We start from the raw sequence: 26,802 nt of genomic DNA, 5'->3' as shown, positions 1-26,802 counted from the left end.
ATGCTGTTCCTTATCCTGCAGTGACAAGGTAGCACGCCATTACTACTACTGCCATCTCCGGGAGCAAGTGTTGAGGTCCCGGTGCACTGACAAAGAAGAAGTCTACTTCCTGCTGGCTGCTTATGGCCTGCAGGTTGACGTGGGGGACTTCCAGGAGAACTTCCACCGAGGGAACTACTTTGAACCTCAGACTTACTTCCCACAGTGGGTAAGTCTTGCATTATGATAGGGAAGTAAAATCACTAAGGAGTTTCAAGTTGAACAAAACGTAAAGAAGTTTTTCTTTTTTAAGCTCTCTTCCCCCCCCCCCCCCAAGTCCTCCTGTACCTGACTTTGCATGAAAGGCTTAGTGGGTTATCTGAATTCACCCTATTACTTACTCATGCTCTTTCTTAATATGTGGGGTTATATCCAGTAAGCATGAATGTAAAGATATTCATGCAAGGAGAATTCCTTACCCCCTACTTACCACCGCAGCCCTGGGGGTTAGGAGACCCCCGGGAAAAGTCTGGGATGTAAAGTGGGAGTGGGAAAATCAGGTGGAGGCATCTTGCATAAGCAGGAGACCCCATCTCATTGCACTTTATCCATCCCTGTAATCTTCAGAAAGCTACTGCCTTCAGAGAGGGGGCCACAGTGAGAATTTACCTGGCTCTGCATTAGGTACAACCCATCGTCCTGAGCACTGTGAATGAAAACCCCATTCAGTTGAGATCCATTAGAGGCTGCTGTTGGAGGGAGCAGTTTGCATCAACTTCCCTTGCAATCCGCAGCACTCAGGCTATCACTGTTGTTCCAAGGGACAACCCAGTCCTCTGGAGCAGATTTTCAGACTGCAGGGGGAATCAGTGAATATTGTTTCCCCCCACCCCCACCCTCCACAAGAAGAGCTGAAGTGAATGTGCATCAGAGAGGCAACTTTTAAGAGGTCGGGCAAGTTGAGACTCCACACACTGGCAAGCTCTCTGTTTGGCACAGAAAGTCCCAGCCAAAACTTTCATCACTCTTGGAATTGCCATTCTGTGAGGAGTATGGCATGGGTTGTTTTGTAGGTGGAAAAGGGTCTTGGATCTTTTCTTATCCCTGCAAGCTTGTGACCTCGCAGCACCCAAGTCCACACTAGCTCACATATGCAAGTAAGCATGTTGATAGAATTGGCAGCCAGAGATGGAACCTGGCACCCGGTAGGATGTGTCTCTCCCTGTCCCCAGGGCACTGCAGCGAGATAATGTATGAAATGCTTCTGGTTCGGTTCCACGACTCAGGATTGCTGCATCGTGCACGGTAGTGAGATAAGGATGTTGGCAAGAGCTGGGAGGCGGGCAGCCTTGTTTTTGGAGTCTGCTTATGAGACCCATGGCACCTGGCTGATGAGGCAGAGTGGAGTTAAGAAAGATCAGGCTTCGTGGCAGCAGGATAATTAAAGTCATGTGAAGTCTGACAAAGGGAGACCGTGGTACAGCGACCTGAGGGAGCCTCCCTGTAATTAAGGGAATAGAAGACATTCAGGCAAGAACATCCCCTTCGAGGGCTTACTGTTCCCTTGTAAAGACTGGGTTTAAGTGCCTCTTAAGTGTTGAGTGATATTCAGGAAAGGGAGAAATAAGATATACAACCTAAACTGCAATGAGCTCTTATTACACGCAGTTTAGATGAAGCCTGGAAGGAATTTCTCCTGCTTGGGCAAGCGATCAGTCTTGCACACAGAATTTGCATGGTAAGAAGTCTTCCAGTGACTGTAGCAGGTATCAGCTCTGACATCCACTACAGTCACTTGCTGCTTTTTCAAACCTCTCTCAACGCTGCCACCTGGTGGGGCCCCCTGTTCACCCCGCCTGTTGTTTTTTTTCTTCTTCTAAGCAAGAGAAAGTCACTGTGTTTTTCCTATTGCTATACTATTTTGATCTTCCCTGGTCACTTTGCTCAGAAGGGTTGCCTACTGCTTGCCTTGGAATGCTACTCGTGTACCAATAATAATAAATAATAATAATAACAGTGATTTTATTATTTATACCCCACCCATCTGGCTGGGTTTCCCCAGCCACTCTGGGTGGATTCCAGCACATATAAAAACATAATGAAATGTCAAACATAAAAAACTTCCAGGGCAGCCTTCAGATGTCTTCTAAAAGTTTTGCATGGAAGTGCAGTTTCTTATCTCACTGTATCACTGTGAAAGAAGGAGCTTCCCATCACAATTAAAGACACGGATACTCTGTCTTAATTTGGGCTATTAACTTCAGGTGCATATTGCAATATTGACCCAAAGAGATTGATTCCCTGTGAAAATTATTTCTCTAGTGATTATTTCTCTAGTGATTTGGAATGATTAGCACCACTTGGGTGGGGAAACAGAGGAATGACAGTGTGTTCCTCTTTACCCTTTAGTAGGAAAATTTGCAACAGCTGAAATTCCCCTGTTCTGCATTGAATCTTGTAAACCTAGCTGAGAACCATACTTAAAAGGGCATAGTTAAACTATGGAACTTGCTCCCACAGAAGGCAGTGATAGCCACTAACTTAGAAAGCTTTAAAAGACAATTAGTCAAAATCATGGAGAACAAGACTATTAATATCTACCAGCCATGAAGGCCATGCTTTGCCTCCACGGTTGGAGGCAGTACTGCCTTTGAATACCAGTTGCTTGAAACCACAGGAGGGGAAAGTGCTTTTGTCCTTGGGTCTTGCTTGCAGGTTTCCATGGCCACTGAGGGAACAGGATGCTGAAGGAGATGGCCCTTTGGTCCGATCCACCAGCTTATCCTTATGTTCTCAGGTTACGAATACAATTGTCACAAGTATTAGTAGGGTTTCCCCCCTCTTTGTTGTTGCCTTGTAATTAAAGAGGAAGACACTGAGAAATTTCCTAGTACACACTTAGTTGCTTATAGCAGGATTCTTCTTTTTAAGAATATTTAAATGATGCACCATTCAAAGAGCTTCTGATGTGTGTGGGGGGGGGAGAGGAGTACCCTCGCCTGAGTCTCACGAACCATGCTGTGGATCTCAGCCACCTTGTCTTGCAGACCTATTTAAGAGAGACTGAAGCTGCTGATTGTCTCTTTCCTTCCCCCATGGCAGATTATTGCAAGGCGAGGGAGTGACTATATCCTGAAGCACGCTCCAGAGATGCACCGGGAACAGCAAGGCCTGTCTACGAGGGAAGCCATTCTGAAGTACGTCAAGGAGTCCTGCTTGCTGGAAGATGTGCCTGTCCATTTCTACAGACTGCAGAAGGTGAAACTGGGCAGATTCTTGCTTCCAGCATTGAAATGCTGTGTTTGAAATGCATACAGCGGTTTTGAGTTCTTTTCTCAAGCAAGCAAGCAAGCAAACAAACAAATGGAAATAATGGTTGGGAGGAAGGTGCTTGCCAGGTAGACCCCCTGCAGCTTCTTCCCATCCACCCTTCACACCAGAAGTCTGCCCTTTTCCTCCCACCTGATGCTCCACCACCTGGCACCTTCAGATCACTCTGGGTGGCCAGAACCGATCCAGGGATGTCTCCACCTGACTCAGACAAAGCCTGTATTCTCCCCACCATCAACCCTGACCCAGCTCACAATAGTATGCATAATATTACAGCAAAGGCCTCTACTGAAGTGCAAATGATTCTTCAAAACTTAGAGTCATTCCAGTAGGATTGCAGATAGCAGACTGTAGCTCACTATGTTCAGGGGTTTCCATTGCCCTCTGTGGAATATGATGATTTGTGAGTGTACAAGGTCATTCCCTTTTTGTAGCAGACAATAGGAAAGCCCTGCTTGTCAGCATTGATATTTCTGGATGATAATAAAGAGAGAAGTGGTTTTGCTCCCCCTGACCTACAAATATATTTTGAAGCATCATGCTGATGCTGGTTAAAAGATTGGATTTTATTAAAGAACACCCACATATTAGATCTGGACGGGTATGATTTAAAATTTGGATGGCATGCGTGCCTCTGGTATGGAAAGGCAAGGATATTTAAGAGTTTCTCAAACCATATAATCAGAAAAAACCTTATAGGGTTTGCGGAAAATATAAAAAACCTATTAAAAAGAAACCTATTAAAAAGAAAAACACTGATGTGGTTATCACCAACAGAGGCTGTGGCAAGAAAAAAAATTAACACAGAGACAAACTGGAGTACATATAGAATCCTCCTAAACCTTGTTGCGAAGGAATACAGAGTATGAAGAGATAAAAGACAAAATGACAGATTGGTTAAGTTACTACCCGTTAAGGGCAACATTTAAGTTGGACAAAAAATACAGTTTTGCTGAAAAGAGCTCACAGTTTGAAGAGATATTAAGATCCAAGCTCAAAATATTATAAAAAATGTATAATTTAATACTTGAGTGGGAGATAATGGAGGAGATAGTAAAATCTGCAATGATGAGTTGGGCTAGGGGCCTTGGACATAATATTGATTTTATACTATGGGAACAACTGTGGAAAGTAAATATAAGATTTACAGCATGCTATATGTTAAGAGAAGACTTCCTGAAGATGCAGCATAGGCGGTATCTGACACCCAACAGATTAGCAAAAATGTCAAAATCAATAAAGGGTAACTGTTGGAAGTGTAAAACAACAGGAAGAACCACATGTGGTGGTCATGTAGCATAATTTAAAATTATTGGGAAATGATTTATACTGAACTTTAAAAAGTGTTTAAAAATCTTTTGCTGAAAACCCAGAAGCACTGTTGCTGGGGTTAATAACAACAGTAGTTTTCAATAAAGAGAAAAAAATGTTTCTATATGCTGCAACGGCCGCCCACGTATTATTAGTGCAAAAATGGAAAATAGAAAAGGGTCAACCAAAGAAGACTGGCATATTAAACTGTTAGAATGTGCAGAGTTAGCAGGGATGACCACTAGAATAATAAATCAAAATGATGAAAGATCTAAAGAGGACTGGATACTATTTATAGATTATATGGAAAAGTATTATACGCAAACAAATTTGCCTAGCAGGATGGTAACATTTTCAGCAGAATAAGAATTAAAGTATATAAAAGTGGTTGTGATAGATAGTGTGAACTTAGAAAACATGAGGAAAAGAGGGGTTAAAAGGAACCATGATAGTAAGTCAATGAATGTTTTATGATTTTTGGTCGATTCTTTGAAATCTTTGAAAGGAAAGCTTTTTCTTTGTTGCATCGTTTTGGTTCATGCTTTGTTGATGTGGAAGGTTATCAGAAAAGCAAATAAATGAAAATATAAAAAGGAAAGCCCTGCTTGTGCCTACCACTTATAAGACTTACCCACTCCTGCAATTTCTTCCAGTCTAAGCTGTTTGCTGATTGAGACTGCGCAAGTACAAGCTGGAAGGGTTATATGGGGCAAGATCTGACACGCTTTGTGCCTAGGGATGCCAAAGATCTGAAATAGTCACTTTAATACTTGAATTCCCGTCTGACCTGAAATACTGGTGTGTGAGTGTGTGTGTGTGTGTGTGTGTGTGTGGTTTTGTTTTTTCATATGCTGATAGGAATTTATTTTTCGTTTCCACTTTATATTATTATGATTATATCAGCATCCATTTCTGTGTAGTAGGGCAAGTGTGTCTAACCAGGGGCCCTTCCAGAAAGAGAAGTCTGGAACTGGATTTGTACTCTTGCTCATAGGTGTGAACGCCCAGGGGAAAACCAGAAAAATTGGACAGAGAAAAAGCAGGAGGGGAAACATTTTCATTTTCCCCTGGAGCAGGGTGGTGGTTCTGGGCCTTCAAATCCCTACACTTGGACATGGTTTGGCTTAGTGTGGCCTGCAAATAGATCATAGGGTGTTTCAGTGGTCTGCCTAAAGGCATGCATGAGGGTGGCAAGATCCATCTCATGCAAGAAACGGGTGTAGTTTATACAAGTGATCCTGGTCACAGCTTGTATATGTGCAGCATCAGTTTCAGGAGTAGTCCAGGCTACAGTTCTGTTCTGGTAGCCTCCTAGCCTCCTTGACTATCACCAAAGCAAAGTCTGTCTTTTCACCTTGCACCTTTGTGTCTTCCCAGGACAAGAAGGAGGATCGCCCAACCATCATTTTGGGCCTGACTCTTAAAGGGATGCACATCTATCAGGTAAGAAGTTGAAAGATTTTAAATCTGGCATTAACACCTCGCTCTCTTTCTCTCTCACACACACAGTTCCTCTGCCAGCACTTCCAACTTCTTCCTTTGTCCTAGACTTTACAAGTCTGATTATTGTTCCTGTGCATCTCACAATGTCGTTTTCTTTCCCTTTTTTGCCATTTGTTTGCATTGTTGTAGGAGGTGAACCATGTTCGCCAGCTGCTCTATGACTTCCCCTGGTCACACATTGGGAAACTAGCATTTCTGGTGAGTGTTGCAGAACGTGACAGTGTTAATTTGGATTACTTGCAGTTTGAATCGCATGATTTCTTAAAGGCTCAGGGCTGGCAAATGCATAATAGGGTTTGGGAGTTTGTTTGTTTTTTATAAAGAGATAATAAAATGTGCAGTCCTATTTACCAAGAGCACTTTCCTTTCCCCCTCTCTGTAATTTAGGGGAAGAAGTTTGTAATCCAGCCTGATGGTTTGCCTTCAGCCCGGAAGCTGGTTTACTACACAGGGTGCCCTTTCCGGTCTCGGCATTTGCTGCAGTTGCTCAGCAACAGCCACCGTGTGTTTCTGAACATCCAACCCATCCTTAAGCAGATCCAGATGCTGGAAGATGCAGAAGGTAAGTGAGGGTGAGGGTTTGCATTGACAAGGGCCAAGACCTCTGGCAAACACAGGGCAGATGCAAAGACATTGGTTTTCACAAAAGCTTAAAGATATTTGCAAGGTCAGAAAGTTGTGTCGAGTTCAAAAGGTGTGAGGCAGGCAGGGCCAACATCAGTGGCTGCCATAACCGGACACCTTCCAAGGCCCACACTTTGCATGAGGTCCAGCACTGAAGGCCTCTTGGTTGCTGCCACTCACCAGCACCACGGGGCTGATTGCCAACTCTTTGGCCCAGAAGTGATGTGTGGGCAGATGAGAGTTAAGGAGGAGGAACGGCTGGCAACTGGTGGCTGACTGGTGGCCTGCTTGCTCAAGACAGAGACAGCTGTGGTGGGGAAGAGGAGGTCATGTATTGTTGTTTAGTCGTTTAGTCGTGTGCGACTCTTCGTGACCCCATGGACCAGAGCACGACAGGCACTTCTGTCTTCCACTGCCTCCCGCAGTTTGGTCAAACTCATGCTGGTAGCTTCGAGAACACTGTCCAACCATCTCGTCCTCTGTCGTCCCCTTCTCCTTGTGCCAACATCAGGGTCTTTCACCAGGGAGTCTTCTCTTCTCATGAGGTGGCCGAAGTATTGGAGCCTCAGCTTCACAATCTGTCCTTCCAGTGAGCACTCAGGGCTGATTTCCTTAAGAATGGATAGGTTTGTTCTTCCATGGGACTCTCAAGAGTCTCCTCCAGCACCATAATTCAAAAGCATCAATTCTTCAGTGATCAGCCTTCTTCATGGTCCAGCTCTCACTTCCATACATCACTTCTGGGAAAACCATGGCTTTAACTATATGGACCTTTGTTGGCAAGGTGATGTCTCTGCTTTTTAAGATGCTGTCTAGGTTTGCCATCGCCTTTCTCCCAAGGAGCAGGCGTCTTTTAATTTCGTGACTGCTGTCATCATCTGCAGTGATCATGGAGCCCAAAAACATAAACTCTATCACTGCCTCCATTTCTTCCCCTTCTATTTGCCAGGAGGTGATGGGACCAGTGGCCATGATCTTCGTTTTTTTGATGTTGAGCTTCAGACCATATTTTGCGCTCTCCTCTTTCACCCTCATTAAAAGGTTCTTTAATTCCTCCTCGCTTTCTGCCATCAAGGTTGTGTCATCTGCATATCTGAGGTTGTTGATATTTCTTCCGGCGATCTTAATTCCGGCTTGGGATTCATCCAGCCCAGCCTTTCGCATGATGAATTCTGCATATAAGTTAAATAAGCAGGGAGACAATATACAGCCTTGCCGTACTCCTTTCCCAATTTTGAACCAATCAGTTGTTCCATATCCACTTCTAACTGTAGCTTCTTGTCCCACATGGAGATTTCTCAGGAGACAGATGAGGTGATCAGGCACTCCCATTTCTTTAAGAACTTGCCATAGTTTGCTGTGGTCGACACAGTCAAAGGCTTTTGCATAGTCAATGAAGCAGAAGTAGATGTCTTTCTGGAACTCTCTAGCTTTCTCCATAATCCAGCGCATGTTTGCAATTTGGTCTCTGGTTCCTCTGCCTCTTCTAAATCCAGCTTGCACTTTTGGGAGTTCTCGGTCCACATACTGCTTGAGCCTTCCTTGTAGAATTTTAACCATAACCTTGCTAGCATGTGAAATGAGTGCAATTGTGCGGTAGTTGGAGCATTCTTTGGCACTGCCCTTCTTTGGGACTGGGATGTAGACTGATCTTCTCCAATCCTCTGGCCACTGCTGAGTTTTCCAAACTTGCTGGCATATTGAGTGTAGCACCTTAACAGCATCATCTTTTAAAATTTTAAATAGTTCAGCTGGAATACCATCACTTCCACTGGCCTTGTTATTTGCAGTGCTTTCTAAGGCCCATTTGACTTCACTCTCCAGGATGTCTGGCTCAAGGTCAGCAACCACACTACCTGGGGTGTACGAGCCATCCATATCTTTCTGGTATAATTCCTCTGTGTATTCTTGCCACCTCTTCTTGATGTCTTCTGCTTCTGTTAGATCCTTACCACTTTTGTCCTTTATTATGGTAATCTTTGTACGAAATGTTCCTTTCATATCTCCAATTTTCTTATCTCCAATATGTTCAATTTTCTTGAACAGATCTCTGGTTCTTCCCATGTGGCCTGTAGGGTTCACAAAATCCTGGCACTGATGTCATGCCACCCTTCAAAGGCATGGCCTTTTTGCTACAATCCACCGTGCAAGGAGAACGTGGGCCCAGTCTCCCTTGCATTCTAACCTCAGTTGTTACAGAAGAACTTAATCCCCTATTTTTGAAGGCACCTGGGACCCTTCCAGTCCTTTAAACGTGACAATTTAAAAAAATTATTTAGCTAGCTTGTATCATTCCACATTTCAACAAGATTTTTAAAAGTCATAAAACATATGATTTCAGAATTCAAAAACAAATATTGAAAATCCTCTTAACCACCAATTAGGTGTGTCAGTTAAAAATGGAAAATGGACAGAGTTGGAGGTTTGAAAGTTTTATTATAATCAGGCCACATGGAAATGTAATGAATGGGTGGATTTATGAATGAGAAACCGCTATAGCCATTTTGTCTCCATGGCCCTTCTTCCTTTTGCTTCACTTCTGGGTAAGACTGATGGTTGCTGGATAGATTGTGAGGGCCACTCCCAAGAGCACTTGCTCCATGCAGAGACTCTGGTGGTGGTGAGCCTTCCACCACATGTGCTAGTCTGACCAGTGAAGTGCTTCCTTCCACCATAATAATTATTAAATATACCGTATTTTTCGCCCCATAGGACGCACCGGCCCATAGGACGCATCAAGTTTTTTTGGGGGGAAATAAAGAAAAAAAATTATTTCCCCCCCAGGCGCTTGTGGGGCAGGCAGCGGGGAGAAGCGCTCTTCTCCCCGCCGCCCCCCTGGAGATCAGGTCCGGGGACAGCAGGGAGACGCGCTGCGTCTCCCTGCTGTCCCAGGAGTGGTGGGGCAGGCAGCGGGGAGAAGCGCTCTTCTCCCAGCCCTCAGCCTCCAAACCACTTCGGGAGACAGTGGGATGGCAGCGTTCCGCCTCCCTCTGTCCCCCGACCTTGTGGGGCTGGCACTGGGGCTCTCCTGAAGCCTGGAGAGCGAGAGGGGTCGGTGCGCACCAACCCCTCTCGCTCTCCAGGCTTCAGTGAAAGCCTGCATTCGCCCCATAGGACGCACCCAGATTTCCCCTTCATTTTTGGAGGGGAAAAAGTGCGTCCTATAGGGCGAAAAATACGGTATGTATCGCTATTTGTATGCAGTGTTATCATGTGATCAGGCCAGCACTGGTGGCAAGAGATTTAAGTTTCTCTTTTTCCAAACTTTTCTTTCCACCCTACTCACTTGTTGCAGAGAAGAAACGATATCGGGAATCCTACATCAGTGACACATTGGAGATGGACCTTGACCCATCCGACAAGCATTCGCACGGCAGTGGAAGCAGCAGAGGAAGTGAGAAGAACAACCGTCTGTCTCGACAGTCGACCGACAGCCATGGCAGCTCTCACACGTCAGGCATTGAGGCCGACTCAAGGCATCGGATTTCAGTGGAGATGTCGGTGGATGAGCCCTTTGGGATGGATCGGGTTCATCGGAAGGAGAAGTCCTGCAGCTCAAACATCAGCTATGGAAGCTCTGGCATTGATAGCGGTGGCAAAGAGAGAGCCGAAGAGGACTCTCAGGATGATGGTAAGGCTTGGAACGAATGACCAGCAGGTATTTCTTTTCTGTGGGAACAAAAAAAAAATTAATACATTTTTATTGTTTTTTTTAACATATCATTTCCAACAATCATTTAACATAACTTCTTATCTTATACAATATTTTAGACTTCTGTCAACCACTTCAGAAGATTTTCCGTTCTTTATCACTTGTTCTTCATTTCTTAATTTCTCTATTACTTTTAATTATCCTTAACCAATAATTCTCATCATAGTCTTTCTTGCAATATTTCAAATTGTCTTCCTTACAGAACTTCTTGCAGTCCTACTAGCGTAATCTGTTTATTACAATTGCTTTTCAAATAGTTCACATATTTACTCCAGTCTTCTAAGAATCTCTGATCCCACAGATTTTGAATCCTTCCTGTTAATTTGTCTAATTATGCATAGTCCATTGATTTCATTTGCCATTCTTCTTTCATCGGTAATTCTTTTTGCTTCCATTTTTGGAATATTCTTGCTGCCATCATTCCATATAAAAACAACTTACAGTCCTGTCTATTAATATCATCTCCTACAATGCTAAGTAAAAACGTTTCTGGTTTTTTTAATAAACGTATATTTCAACATCTTTTTCATCTCATTATATATCATTTTCCAGAAGTTTTTCACTTTTTTAGATTCCCACCACATATGATAAAAAGTTCCTTCCTTTTCTTTACATTTCCAACATTTATTATTTGTTTTATACATTTTAGCTGATTTCACAGGGGTAATATACCACCTATACATCATTTTCATCACATTTTCTTTTAAAGCATTGCATGATGTAAATTTCTGTGGGAACAAAATTAAGAGCAGTGGTGGGTAGGATGAATGGGTGAGCAGGGGACTTTAGAGAAAGATATATCACTGTGCCACCTTCTCTTTCGTAATTTTCAGAAGTTGAATTGACAGTGGATGAGTCGGAAGAGGTGCCTGTGGATGAGCCTCAGTTAGAGGACGTCATACATGGAAAACCTGTAGATTCGCTTGCAAAAGATGGTGTTTGCTGCCAGGGTGAGCTGATATTTGCGCAACTCTTTGAACTTTGTCAGTGTTACATCCTGTTTCACAGTGTTTCAAGTTTCTGACTTGCATAAAATATTCCAGTGTGGCATTTCTTTTACTAAATTTGAAGAAATCTGTTTGTGGAGTGAAGGGGTGTGTGGAACATGGGAAAGTATTTCAGGGTATCATCATTTAAAAAGGTCGTAGGGGCACAAAAATGTGGAGACTGAAAGCCACAAAGAATTGTGAAATAAGCAGAGTTCCTTCAAGCGCTGGAATTCCCAGTTTCCTGTGTGAAGTTTAGCTAAATATACATGTCCCCACGATGACTTTTTTTCGTAACAATGAGCTAGGAACTTGCTTGAACCAAGCATCTCGAAGTGAGAACCTACTGTCATAAATAGAATTGTAATTCTTAAACTTGCATCTTGTTGCTCTCTCCCCAGCCTGCTTAAGAAAATAATTTGAATAATCTATTAACATCTGCTGGTACAAAAGGTGGACATGGATAGGACTGGGTGCAGTAACTGGTGCATTTAACACTCTATTGCCTGGTGTTCTATACAGAATCTTAATATAAGCCAGGAGTAAGGAATATTTTGAGGAAGAGAGAAGTAGCAGATACCCACTATTAATGCCTTTCAAATTCAAGGAATTTGCAACCTGAGCATTCTCCTTCTGATGCTTCTGCCATATCACATTTCTCAATATACGGAGCCAGCTCAGACAGGCCTTTCATTCACTTACAGACCCCCTTTGCCACTAGCCACGCTTAAACCAGGAAATCTTTAGTCAATCATAATTTATGGTTTTATGCTATAGAAAGTGATGGCAACCAGGAACAAGCCAGGGCATTAAACCCACTTCAAACCATGGTTTGATATCCTGGCTTTTTCAGAAACTGGCAGCCGTATTTTCCCAATTCAGATGAAATGGAAAACTATGGCTAATTAAAGCCTTCCTGGTTTAATTGCAGCTCATATCCAAGGAAGGAGCAAAGAGGCATGGCATGTGTGGGCAAAATACTTGTGCATATATCATGGCTTAATAAGCTGAGACATGACCACGTGAACATGGCCAGTATCTCTACAAGCTTTGATCCACATTTTTGTTTTCAGTTTGAATCTTATCATTTTGATTTTGTCTCTCTCTCTCTCCCCACCCCCACAACAGACACAAATCCGAACCATCTTTCAGTGGTGCAAGTCACGTTAATCAAGGTCAGAGGCCAGAGTGAGGAATCGCTTCGCCAGGTAAGATGTTGGCTGGTGTGGGAAGGGTGTAGCTCAGTGGCAAAGCAGCTGCAAGGTTCCAGGTTCAACCTGCTGCATCTCCTGGTAGGAGACGGACAGCCGCTGTCCATCAATATAAGCAGTAATGAGCTGGATGAATCAATGAGCTAGATAGTATGAGGCAGGTTGCTATGTTGCTATGAGCCATACCAACCTCTTGTCTCATTTACTCTCTGTAATAAGAAATTTGGCAAATATCATATGCCACATTAGGATGAGATCTGGGTTTAAATTCCCATGACATTTTCTTTTGAAGCATCTATTTCTAAGCCTAAAAGATAGCATCAATCACTTGGGAAACTGGATCCAACTCAAAATAAAGAATGCACAGGGTTGGGTTTAACTCATGGATTTTGTTTCTAGTGGTGTAATCAGATGCTGTTTCTTAAGCAATCACGTTCTGGTCTGTAAAGAATACTTCTATCTTTACATTTTAATGTTAATGTTTCTATGTTCCAAATGTGGTTGCCATCATCAGGAAAGGGGGGAAAGATCCTTTGACTGTAGACTTCAGCATTGTGGGACCACTGTTTATTCTCGGTCTGTGGTTAGTGCACAAATTGCTCCGCTAAGAATGTATCTAACGTTTCGTTCGCCAGCACAGCATAACAGCAAAGATCTGAAAGTAAAATCAGACTCACTCTGTCAACAGCACCAAAGGAAGCCTAGCTTGAATTAATTCAGTAGACTTCGCCATAATCCAGGGTGCTCATCAAGATGGTTTATACGTCTAAAACTGAGACAGCCTGCAGGGCTGATTCTGATTAACTAGTGGGCACAACCCAGCCGGAGTTATGCACTTTTAAGTCTCTCTTATTTCAGTAGGAGAGTTAAGCATGTGATTAAGGGCTGCAGACTAAAAGCATTTACTTGGAAATATAACCCACTGAATTCAGAGTATAGGATGAGGCTGGTATACGTTGCAAGCTGTGTCCTAAAAGTGCCCATGAAAATTCACCAACATTTTAGTGCAAATTTCTCTAGCAAACATGCTGCATTTTGTATGCTGTTTTCACTAATACATTAGATATATGCACATTCCCCGTGAATATATACCTTTTTTGTAAACATTGCAAAATTCAGACAAGTATGAATTTTGGAGGATGGTTGTGCTTTCGTTCTCCTATTGTTTCAGAAAGTGTGGATTTGATAGATTTGCCTTTAAAGGCAAACAGAATGGAAACTCTTCCCCATCCCTTTTCTTGACTATTGGTTGTGTTGGCAGGGTTAGAGTGCCAACAACATTTGGAGAGCTACAGGTTCTCTACATAGGTTCCAGACTGGTAGTCATGCTAGTCTGTTGTAGTAGAAACAAAGAAATGTCTGGTGACACCTGTAAAGATTATGAAAATTATTGTGGCACAGAGCCCTCAGTTAAATGCATGAAGCGTTGTATGTATAATAGATACGCACACTCACACGTGTCCCTACAGAAGGGAGGCAGAAAAACCAGCTATAAAAAATGAAAGACTTCCTTATCCTGTTCCTGTGCAGATTTTTTAGGATAATTCCAGAAAATTCTTTAAATATCTGCATAAACCATTGGAAATCAAATAAAAGGTACACAGTGGTCCAAGGGCTGCTTTAAAAAAATGTTCAGGGAAGCACGTTGCTTCCTGTATAATTGAATATACATTGTGCTGATGGTAGCAGTCATCCTTTTTTCATACCATGCCCCTTCATACATACCATTTTAGGTACGTAATTTTACCCACTTCTGTCAAAAAGGAGGGAAAGTTACCGCTGTTCTTTGATTTTTCTGAGAGGGCGAGGGAGAAATGAAGTGGTGAGGGAGGGAAATGAAGCTGGCTTGGGCAGCCTAGAAGCCCCCTTGGTCTAAAATGGGCTGTTTCCCAAAGCACTAAATCGGAGTATGCACACCCATATCATACATATAACATTCAGGAAATTTCCAAAAATTGGTTAACAGAGATTCTATTGCGTGCTTATGTTGAAAAACATAAGCACAACTCCTAGCCTTAATAGCTAAAGGGAACTTCTATACTCAGAGGCTTCCTATTCTGAATACCAGATATCACCCACTTTCCCCTCTTATGGGGCAGCATAAATGCCCCCCAAACCATTTCTCCTCACATCTTGAGAGGTAGGTTATAATGAAAGAGAATGAGTGGCCAAAGGTCAATCTGTGAGTTTCAGAGCTGAGTGGGGGTTTGAACCCATATCTCCTCAGCCATCCTAGTCCAACAGTCTATAATCAAAACACCACAATGGCTCCTTGCTCCTCTGGCTGACCACTGAAAATAACAGAGTGCTGGATAAGAGGGATCTTTCGTGTGACCCAGGAAGGCACTTCCTATTGCCTTTCTATTTCAGTACATCCTCAGGGATAAGAACTTGTCAGAAATTGAAGTTCTTCATAAGTTTTGGAGTTCTTCCTCCTATACCACTTCCATGTGGCTTATTTTTTCCCCTTCCTTCCTTCCTATGGCCTCTCATGCAATAAAGTCCATCCCATGAAACTTTAATTTTCAGTAGATCTCCACAAGGACATGGTAACCTCGACAAATGCTGACATTGAAGGACCAATCAAAATATAGTGATTCTAAAAGGAAGACAAATTAATCTTCTGCTTACCATGATCAAACCTTTTAACTATAAGAAGCAACACCCCTCTTGGCTCTCCCCTCCTTTTTCCAACCTAGACAAGCACCGTTGTTTCATCCAAACTCTTCCCTTCCAACACTCAGTTCATTGTACATGCCAGGGGGACACTGTGTTCTGAAGCTCAGAATCTAGGCGTTAATAGTTGAATGACTTCACAATTCCATAATGCTTCACAGCTTCTTCATTAAGACAATTTTCCTTAAAGAGAATGAGAGGAATGTTAACAATTTGAGACGAGATGGGAGCTTGCACGCATGCAATCTTTTTCTTTTGTCTTGCTTGTTTGTTTTAAAGTTGTTTGCTTTAATATATGCTTGTCTTAAACTGGCAGCTTGCACAGCCCAAAGCTATGAAGTGCCCGGACCAGCACAGCCATAGTCTAGATGACATCCGCCTTCACAAGTGTCTTCATCCTCCACTAAGTGCCACATTATCTTCAGATACCTCACACAGCTATACGTTTGGTTGCGCCTTAGAGGATAAGCTGGCCAGCTATGGATGTGTTTATTCAACAGCCGACTGCAAAACCAAGTCTGCCCTCTATGGGAAGAGGTCCATGAACTGCCTGTCTCTGGATCTCTTGGGGGAAGATCAGCTCCCAGAGGAATTTGTGGTGTAGACACACACGAGAAGCTTTCGGACCATATTGCCAAAGGTCACCTATAAAAAAAGAAAAAGAAAAAAAGGAGTGACTGCTGTTCTGATGGGAAATGGATACTGATTTTACCTCATCGTGTGGGATCCTTTCCTTATTGTTGCCCTCTCTGGTTTGTCATTGTTGTTTGATCCAGCAGATCTGATCAATCTGCATAGCATTAAAGCATAGCATTTAAAATGCTATGATTGCAGACTGGATAACTGAGGAACGCTTCAGGATAATTGTTCAGGAACAATTTTCTTACTGAAAACAAAAAAATGAAGACCAGCAGTGGTCAAAAAACTGAACATATTCTCAGGACCCGGAAATATTTGCCTCCTGTTTTCCAAACTCTGGTCCAATTTTCACCACTTTTTCTTCACACTGCTTCAGTATGTGTAATCCTTAGGGATGTTGTTTTTCTAAAATGTGTCTCCATCAACTGTCTGCCATGCTCAAGCCTCTACTGCCATTTGGCATCATAAGGAGCAGAATCTTGTCTTCTGTTAAATGCAGTTTTCCTCTCCCATGCCACTTTGTCAAGTAGCAGTATTGGAAAGAGTCAGATATCATATCTGAAACATATTTGTGACACATGCCCCTCCAACTGTTTCTTGAAGAAAGAGAGGGGCAGCCCTAGAGGAGAGGCAGAATCTCAAAGCACTACCTCAAAATGTAAATTTGCCCAACACGTTTGGATTAAAAAACCCTCTTATGCCCAATTAATAATAATAACGTTTGGATTAAAAAACCCTCTTATGCCTTTATCTAGTAAAGGACCATAGCAGCTTTGCTAGATCAAGGTGAATGCTCTTTGCCCAAACATGTATATTTACTCACATCTATCAGACATATTTATATCACCAATAAATCTTTTGGAGGGTGTAATGTCACTTCCAGGCTACGCCTTTCCTTATTTCTTTTGCAACCATTTCTTGAAAACTGCCTGGTTAGCCCACTGTGCATCATTCTTGGGGACAAGTAGCATTGGTACAGTGTTGCTCACAGAGTGCTGAATTGTGCCACAAAACAACAGTGTGAAAAACAGAGGCAAGATGTCACACGATTTGTGGAAATGGCATAGAGGTCATTGATCAGTAAGTTCTGTAGGGACAGGAATTTCCCAGAATTGTACAGGCATGGTTGAAGTTCCCATGTAGGTCCATGTTCATATGCAGGTCACAGACAATGAGACATAGGTCAGCTTAAACTTTGGATGGTTTTGTATGAAAGGAAAGAAATAGTTGGCCCATTTGATGGAGTGCCAATAAGTGCTGGGTAATGAAGACCTCCTCAGGGGGGGGGGGGTACAATTTTGCATGGTGTGGAAAAAGTGGAGTGTGAGACGTTCTTCTCCCTGTCTCAGTAATGAGAACGCAGCCCATTCCAATGAAGCTGGATGTTGGGAAATTTAGAGAAGACCCAAGGAGGCACACACAGTTGTTTTCAACTAGGGCTGGCCATCAACTTGCATGGCTTTAAAGGGGGATGAGGCAGCTACTTGTCATGATGGCTATGTACCTACCTCCCCTGTTGGAGGCACTATCCCTCTGACTCCTGGTTTCTGGGAATCACAAGTGGGAAGAGCTCTGCTGCACTTAACCTCATTGCAGCCTTCCCACAGGCATCTGAGAGAACTGACTGCTAGACTAGATGGCAGGACTTTTCTTACATTCTCGTGCTGAATATTTCTAGGCTCACTTTTGCCTGCTTCAGGGTAGCATTACATTCTGTCTAATGTAAGAATCAGGGGATTAAGACAATTAAGACAATGTGCATTAACCTAATTGTTTGGCAAGAGCACATTGGATTTCCCCACCCCATTTCTGTGGAATGGCTCTTTCTGGACCAGCTGTTGTCAGCAAAGGAAACTAAAGGTTAAAAAAAAAAAGTTTTCCACAAAATTATAGGGCTAGAAAGACTAGTGAGATCCCAATTTGGTGCTGTTGATCCTTTTGCACACATTTAACGAGCAGGAATAGGGAGGGGAGTGAAGAGGAGATGGAAAGGCAGCTGCTATAGCGGTTTCTACTCTCCTAGGCGCTTCCTCTTCACGAGAGGTGTGAAATCAGTTTCAAATCCTGGACACTTCCCAGTAAGAAGTTCCCTTGCAGGAGCCTGATGGGAATGAATGGAAGCTGCTCTCCTGCAGAGGTTGTGCAAGAGAATGTCTCAATAGATTGTGGCCTCTATCACCACCTTCTGGTTTGACATCTCCTGACCCCCATGAGCCAATTAGTCACCCTGTAGGCATTTTTAGACCAGCAATACTTATTGTTGGTACTGTACTGAGAAATTATTGAAGGCTTTATTGCTTTTAAAAAGAAGTTAACTTTCCATAGTTCACATATGAAGAATTGGTGCCAATCCCTTGAATTAGTCCATTTGTCCATTGCCCACTGCTTAATATGTTCATAGATTCTCTCTCTCAGCTTTGCATTTCTGTCTGTATAGTCATATTTATTTGTAGTGAGCAAAAATGGGGGAGGGAACAGCAGACTTCCACGTGTCTTGATTCCTTGAAATAGATGAGATGGAAATGAAGGAGCACCCAAATTGTGTTCAGGGTGTGAGGGCCAGTTCTCATGGGGAGCCAGCTGCCAAATTGAAGCCCTTTCATATTCCACTGCATCATAGTTTAACTCCCCTCATTAAGGCCCACTGATTATTTCAAATGGGAAGAGTCCAACATTAAACGATAGAATGGAAAGTGCCTAAACTGGGCAGGATCACAGCTGGGTCCCTTCTTACCTTCTGAGGGAATTGTGCCCCCCCCCCCTTTTCCTTCCATCTGCTGAAAAGGTAACATGAGAACCCGGGCTAAGTGTTTCATTCCCCTTGTCTTGAAACCTCTTCAGCCACTATGGTGGCTGTGCAGCCTCCTTTTGGTTCATGTAAACTTATGAGTTCTGATATATATATATATGTATTGATTTTAATCTTGAGGTTCTGTTTCATGTTTAGCTTAGCTGCGGTATGCGATTAAAGAAAAGGGCCTTTTAATCTGCTGAAGATATGGAAACCAGCTGTCAATATTTGTTCAGCTGTAAGTTACTTGTTGCAGCCTCTCCGTTTTTTTTAATGGTCAATGTTCCTCCTTTCCATGAAAGGAAAACTTTTGTATGGGGGGGGGGGCGGACTTGCACACAGATGGATCCATCTAACTCCCACTCGTACATATACACACATGTAATAAAAGCTTGCTAGAAAAGCAGCCTTGATCGTGTGCTACCTGAGTGTGGAAGAGAAATGTGAAAATGGTCACCTCAGAGAGATGAAGTTCAGAGAGAGGGAAATAAAGTATTTGCCAACTGTATTCTTCCTCATAGCTTTTATGTCACTACTCCTATTGCCAAGATAAGCCACTCTTGACAGGCCCAAAGGCACAGTGTGAATACATAAAACCAGTAAACAGCTTTGTAAGTTTTGGGCAGCAATGAGACTTTGCGTTTGAAGACTAAGTATTTCTGAGGTGTTTTGGAGACTGCAAATTATTCTAGTTAGGGAAATGCTTTTCAATAGCCAGTGAATGTGTGCTTGCTTCACCAGGGCTGGTGGCACATTGGATGTAGAATTGGGTAACATGCCCTCTGATGCCACCTCATTCCTAATTGTTGAGGCCTTATTTCCTTAATATTCTTAGAGCACTTCCAAGTGGCCATAATTTGAACGATCAGGTACAGTGTATGAAGTGCTTCCACTCTTAAAATCAAGACTCTGAAGTTTCTAACTCAGCCAGTCAACAATCACCATCTCCTTTTCCAATATAGCCCTTCCCCCAGGATGCTGTTGGCTCTCTCATTTGTCCATTAGCACAGAGAACTGCTAACTGTATATCCTCTTTTTCTTTTTCTTTTTTTGTATATCCTCTTAAACAGAAAAGGCTTGTGTAGGGAGCAGTGGGTTGCACCTGTGAACTGGGATAGCATCATGGCAAAGAGACTTGAGTTATGAATCTGGAAGCCTTGAGTTCAAATGTTGACTCTGTCATGCACTCCCTAGGTGACCTTAAGCAAGTTACTATGTCTCAGTCCCTGTGATAGGGAAGATTTTTATACTGCCTTCCCTTACCAGATTGTTGTAAGAAGTACAACTAGAACATGGATGTGAAATGCTTTGAGCCCTTGTAAGCACTATGCTGGGGTGGGGAACCTGTGGTCTTCCAGATATTCTTGGACTACGACTCCCATCATCCCTGAACATCTGGAGGGCCACAGGACCCCTGCCTCTCAGTATTACTATTACATTGTCACGTGTGACTAATGCATGTGACAGCTAGGACTCCAAAATATAATAATTTTCATAACAATCTTGTAGGTTTAGTGGCAGTTATTTGCCCAAGGCCAGCAGTGCACGGTAGGGGTTTGAACTAAAACTGCTTCCCATTTGCCAGCTCAATAAATTATTACAGTGGTCACCAGCCTTTTAAGGTCTATGGGTACATATGAAAAGCACTTTACCATCTTTGCTATTCTTTGGCACATCCATTTCCTGCTAGCCTTTGAGTACCTAAGAGGTTAATGAGCCATTGCACATTTTATTGAAGTTTTTGGCTTCCATCTTTTAACTGGAGATGATGGGGACTGAATCAGGGGACCTTCTGCATGCAAGGCATGTGTTCAACCTCATGATGTTCCGTCCATCACTCAGAATCCATGAGCAATTTCAGAGCCATTATCACAACATAAAACCAGTGAGCCATAGCAGCTGGACAATGTTTGGCTGATTTCCCCCCTGTCTTTAGATCTTTAATAGGATTAATAGCTCTAACATGGTTTCATTTATTTAATGTGTATTTAATGTACATGCTGTACATTTGAAGCATATGGCTTCCTCCAAAGAATGATGGGAGACGTAGTTTACCTCCCGCAGAACTACAATTCCCAGCATTATCTGCAGGAATTCCTACAATCCTGACACTACACATGGGCGCTGCCATGGCCACAAAAGGGACTTCAAGTTGTATCTGAGTGCAACACATTTACACATTAATAGGAATGGTTTCTAAAGTGAGTTGCATTGCCTGGTCTAAATTTGCCAATGAAAACCACTTTTGTGGTTTATCCCCACTATAACTACTCACTGTGGGTAAAGCAAACAGTCTAATTTGAGCGTCAGAACAACCTGGTCACAATAAGGAAATTTTGCCCGTGGTATGACCATTTTCCATCTTCCCACTTTGATTCTCTGGTACCCTACCTGTACAACCTAGCAATTCCAAAATATAGACACGCTTTTACCCTCGCAAGACTGAATGTATTGCCCTTGGCTGTACTTGAGGGATGATTCCAAAAGATTCCACACGAAAAACGCTTATGTCCCTGCGGAGATGGCAGCACCAAATCAGTGGCGCACACCCTTCTGGTGTGCACTCTTTATAAAGACCTGAGGAACAAGATTTTCACTCCTCTTTTACTGTCCATTCCGGGTCACCCAACCACTGCTACAGTGTCTTTTCTCCTGGCAGATCAAGAGGAGCAGATGACGGCAAAGGTTGCAAGGTTCTTAGATGGGGCAATCAGAATAAGGTCCACTATTTGACTGCTGATTCAGGACCCTAAACTGCTGTGTTTTATATACTCAACACTTTCTTTTGTTCTCCGAGTCCAACACATTAATAGGAATTGTTTCCAAAGCAAGTTGCATTGCAAGGGGCGGGATGCATGGCCCTTTCTTGACAGTAGAGGGCACTGGAGGAGTTATGTAGCACATCCTGTCAGCCAAAAGAATGGGGGATCTGTTCATTAGTCAGTTCTGAGCATCAGCATGACATGTTGTCCAATATTGTTTTCCTAGGTTATTTGTTTGGGGGCTTATTCCTTTATTTCTTATTAGCCATTTCAGATAGACTAGCAGATGGAATTAAACTTTGGAATTGGGCATAGTTAGAATGTAAGCACGGAAAGTGGTGTAGAGCCGTACAGTTCTGTTCAAGAATCACACACAAAGAGTGATCTGCCATTATAATGTATCCTTCCTAACTGCCACAATGATCTTTGGTTTGCAGCATCAAGAATACAATCTGTTGTTCTGGCTGGGCTGCAGCTGCAAAAGGCAACAAAACGGGAATTGTCTAGATTCTACTATGGGCCTGTCCTGGACCCAAAAATTCCCTGGGGCACAGCATATCCCTCAGCACACATGCACAGAAGTATTTCCCCTTGTGCCACACCTGTGCAGAGACTCTCCTTACCAATGTGGCATGATAGCACCATTTCTTGCTGGTACAGGGATTCGCTGAACATATGTAGCAAAGTGCGAGGCAGTCGAGACACACCGAAGGGTGTTGAGGAGCCTCACCCTCATGCTTTTCATCTCAAATAGGGCTGGCACATGTTTTAGAGGTGTCTGCTAGAACAAATTAGATTTGTGAAAGACAAAAGGGAGCAGTTCTTGACAACCAGGTATATTTGGTTTATGACACTTGCTGCCATAGGTTGCAACCATCTACAGCTCGGATGGTTTTTAAATGGGACAAGACAAATGCATGAAGTAATATAATAATAATAATAATTTATTATTTATACCCCGCCCATCTGGCTGGGTTTCCCCAGCCACTCTGGGAGGCTTCCAAAAGAATATTAAAATACTATGATACATCAAACATTAAAAGCTTCCCTAAACAGGGCTGCCTTCAGATGTCTTCTAAAAGTCTGGTAGTTGTTGTTCTCTTTGACATCTGGTGGGAGGGCATTCCACAGGGAGGGCGCCACTACCGAGAAGGCCCTCTGCCTGGTTCCCTGTAACTTGGCTTCTCGTAGGGAGGGAACCGCCAGAAGGCCCTCGGTGCTGGACCTCAGTGTCCGGGTAGAACGATGGAGGTGGAGACGCTCCTTCAGGTATACTGGACCGAGGCCGTTTAGGGCTTTAAAGGTCAGCACCAACACTTTGAATTGTGCTCGGAAACGTACTGGGAGCCAATGTAGGTCTTTCAAGACAGGTGTTATATGGTCTCGGCGGCCGTTCCCAGTCACCAGTCTGGCTGCTGCATTCTGGATTAGTTGTAGTTTCCGGGTCACCTTCAAAGGTAGCCCCACGTGGAGCGTATTGCAGTAGTCCAAGCGGGAGATAACCAGAGCATGCACCACTCTGGCAAGGCAGTCCGCAGGCAGATAGGGTCTCAGCCTACGTACCAGATGGAGCTGGTACACAGCTGCCCTGGACACGGATTTTACCTGTGCCTCCATTGACAGCTGTGAGTCCAAAATGACTCCCAGGCTGCGCACCTGGTCCTTCAGGGGCACGGTTACCCCATTCAGGACCAGGGAATCCCCCACACCTGCCCGCCTCCTGTCCCCCAGAAACAGTACTTCTGTCTTGTCAGGATTCAATCTCAATCTGTTTGCCGCCACAAGTGTGAGGCTATCAACAGCTACTAGTTATGATGGCTTGCATACAGGGGTGCCAACTTGAATAAATTATTGGGGGCCCCAGATAGGCTCTGTCCCACATTATCAGTTGCATGATGCGGTGCACACACATCATTTGAATGGCAATGACCTTCAACTTGGGGGGGCTGGCCCCCTCAAATATTTTATTGGGGGGCTGAAGCCACCTCAGCCCCTAGAAGTTGGCTCCTATGCTTGCATACCCTCCAACATTCCTGAGATGAAAGTTGAGTGGCGTGTCTCTTTGTGTTGTGCTGTGGCACGAGTCAGTTGGCCACCTCACTTGCCACAGCCCCTACCTGGCAGCTGCTTGCTCCTTTCCCTCCTTACTGACTTTCTCCTCTTATGGGGCACCTCAGGCCACCGTGACAGTGGTGGCATTGGCAGAGAGGGGCCGGCAAGAGCGCCAGTTGCCTCTGCTGCAGCAGCAAACTGCCTCCCCACCCCCCAGGTTCTGCTTCAAGTGGGGATGGGCCCAAGAAGGTGGTGAGAAGAGGCCCATGCTTGCCTTGCCACCACTACACACCTTGGCCTGCTTCCAATAACAACAACAACAATTTATTATTTATACCCCGCCCATCTGCCTGGGTTTCCCCAGCCACTCTGGGTAGCTCCCAACAGAAGATTAAAAACACAATAAATATAACATACATAATAAAAGATCAAACATTAAAAACTTCCCTAAACAGGGCTGCCTTCAGGTGTCTTCTAAAAGTCTGATAGTTGTTTATTTCCTTGACATCTGATGGGAGGGCATTCCACAGAGCGGGCGCCACCACCGAGAAGGCCCTCTGCCTGGTTCCCTGCAACCTCACCTCTCGCAGTGAGGGAACTGCCAGAAGGCCCCCGGAGCCTACTATAACATACCCTTGGGGCAACACTGCAAACACAAGTGTTGGCAAGAGCGCTGGCTCACCCTCCTCCCCAAGTTTGACAGTGAAGGCTCTGGAGGGGAAAATGAGACATTCTGGGATCAAATCAGAAGCCGGGGTGGCTTCTGTAATTCCAGTAATGTTCCAGGAAAATCAGGACATTTGAAGGGTCTGGGCTTGTACGCAACCTCCAGCATCACTTATCACCGGCCACTGGAGATTATCGCTGGAGATTCAAAACAGGAGACAGCTGCTGCCTTCAAGCCCTGCATGTGGCCTTCCCCACAGAAGCATTCGGTTGGCCAGTGTGGAAAACAGGATGCTGGATGAGATGGGCCTTTGGTCTGATCCAGCAGGGCCCTTCATAGGCTCTTATGAAGCTCTGCACCTTCAGCAGATGAATAGCAGCCGGAAATATAGACACAGATCCTTTCTCAATATGGAGAAGCAGTAACAGGGGCAGGGGAGTACATCATCAGCTGATTTTTGTCTGCTTTTTTTCATAATAAAAAAGGCACAGAAATTCTGTTCATTAAAAAAAAAAGTTGAAAACCTAGTCTGAAACATGGTACCATAAGCAGCTCATAGGGTCAAACCCTTACTCTTCCCTGTAACATTTCTCCCGAAAAATCAAACTGTGTTGCAGGTTTCTGCTAATTTACTTTAAATAAAGAAAGGTACCATGTCAGCTCTGTTAACACCTAAACCAACTTGAAGTGCATGATCTACCTTGAATCTTTCTTTCTTTCTTTCTTTCTTTCTTTCTTTCTTTCTTTCTTTCTTTCTTTCTTTCTTTCTTTCTTTCTTTCTTTCTTTCTGGAGTCTATGTCAGTGCACAGTTACTCCTGTGAAAATTGCAGCAACATAACATCAGAATCATTCTGTTGCACCAGCCCCAAGCTCTATAACGCTGTTAAAACACACAGGAGCACACGGAGTTAAAAAAATGTTTCCAGTAGGAGACTTCAGGAGGTTTCAAACTAAGTTCATCTGAAGACAGAAAATGCAAAGAACAAGCAGGAGGCAAGACAAATAATAATAATAATAATACTATATTTCTTCTACCCTGCCCATCTGACTGGGGTGCCCCAGCCACTCTGGGCAGCTTCCAACAATACCAAAATAAATAAAAATAAAAATCAAACATTGAAAACCCACAGCTCTCCACTATGCGCAGCTCAGTTTACAGAATGACAATGCGCAGCCTAAAAGGGGTCATTTAAAGACGCAGCTCCTCTCTTATTATGACAAAATTGCTACTGTTGACATCCCAACAGTTCAACAGTCCCGACTAAAGCAGTGAAGAGAACCACATTCATGCAGCCCACACTGCACAACAGTCCACATCTCCATCTCCATCAGCCTTGTATGTTTGCACAGAAACGTGACATTGGTGCACATATAGTTCCACAAGCGTAGGAAGAAAAATATCATTACAATAAGGTAGTGCATCAAAGCCCACAATTTCCACCTTTGTGAGCTGAACGTGTACATTTTGATGTTTTGTCCCATTTGGGGGATGGCAGAGGCTCATGCACCAGTCAGGCTGGGATAGGCTGTGCACACTGACTCCCAAGAGGCATTGGGCCAGATCGAGAAAGACATCTCAGTTGATCCAGGGCTGTGGATTTCATGACTGAAATGAAATTTGAACCAGAGATTTTCTGGTTTGTAGATCAGTCTCTTGGCCACAAGCCTGTTGCAAGGATAAGAACTGCTGTTTACAAGCCACCCCATTTAGCTGGGAAAGTGGCACGCCAAGAACAGCAATGCATCTAGGGACATCCTCGTCATCTCCCCAGACAACAGGGATGGATTAGTGGCAGTTGCCCATAGACGCACGCACACACTCCAGCAAACCACAGCACCTGGCAAGGCCCCAAAAGCCTAACTAAACAACCAGATAGCATTCTGGGCTGTAGTGAAAACTCTCAAGTGCTGTTTGGCAACTTACTTAGGACTCGTCTGCCTTGCTGATCAAAACCTCACTAATGTTGGTGTGGCATTCGGGCGCCTTTTGTTTCCCAACAGACACATTTTTAGCTGCTGCCAAATACAAAGCAAGCTCCATTTTCACGCAGCAGCAATTCCACCCCTGCCAAAACACTTGCTCCCACAGTGATGCATGTAACTTTTCATCCCACATCAATGTGGGTATTTGCTTATCCACTATTTCCCCTCTCCTTACATCAGGGGTCGGCAAACTTTTTCAGCAGGGGGCCGGTCCACTGTCCCTCAGACCTTGTGGAGGGCTGGACTATATTTTGAAAAAGAAAGAAAAGAAAGAAAAGAAAAAGAAAAGAAAGAAAAGAAAGAAAAGAAAGAAAAGAAAGAAAAGAAAGAAAAGAAAGAAAAGAAAGAAAAGAAAGAAAAGAAAGAAAAGAAAGAAAGAATTCCTATGCCCCACAAGTAACCCAGAGATGCATTTTAAATAGCACACATTCTACTCATGTAAAAACACCAGGCAGGCCCCACAAATAACCCAGAGATGCATTTTAAATAAAAGGACACATTCTACTCATGTCAAAACACACATTCCCAGACCGTCCGCAGGCCGGATTTAGAAGGTGATTGGGCCTTAGTTTGCC

General features: G+C 43.6%; 1 protein-coding gene across 2 annotated transcripts in view; it reads left to right on the top strand.

Moving 5' to 3' along the window:
- FRMD1 (FERM domain containing 1) overlaps nt 1-16,847 on the top strand; it is a 56,235-nt gene extending 39,388 nt beyond the window's left edge. For both annotated transcript variants that reach the window (XM_083496499.1, XM_083496500.1), the window contains exons 6-14: nt 22-208; nt 3,082-3,237; nt 5,998-6,063; nt 6,253-6,321; nt 6,511-6,685; nt 10,043-10,378; nt 11,293-11,409; nt 12,574-12,653; nt 15,649-16,847. In XM_083496499.1, the coding sequence (XP_083352625.1) occupies nt 22-208; nt 3,082-3,237; nt 5,998-6,063; nt 6,253-6,321; nt 6,511-6,685; nt 10,043-10,378; nt 11,293-11,409; nt 12,574-12,653; nt 15,649-15,936 (1,474 nt within the window). In that variant the 3' untranslated portion in view covers nt 15,937-16,847. The remainder of the gene's footprint in view (nt 1-21; nt 209-3,081; nt 3,238-5,997; nt 6,064-6,252; nt 6,322-6,510; nt 6,686-10,042; nt 10,379-11,292; nt 11,410-12,573; nt 12,654-15,648) is intronic.
- Nucleotides 16,848-26,802: the final 9,955 nt, after the last annotated feature.

The sequence above is a fragment of the Podarcis liolepis genome (genome assembly GCF_965112155.1).
Source record: "Podarcis liolepis genome assembly, chromosome: 3".
Lineage (NCBI taxonomy): Eukaryota > Metazoa > Chordata > Lepidosauria > Squamata > Lacertidae > Podarcis > Podarcis liolepis.
The sequence above is the reverse complement of the archived record's forward strand: the minus strand, read 5'-3'. Positions and strand labels throughout refer to the sequence as shown.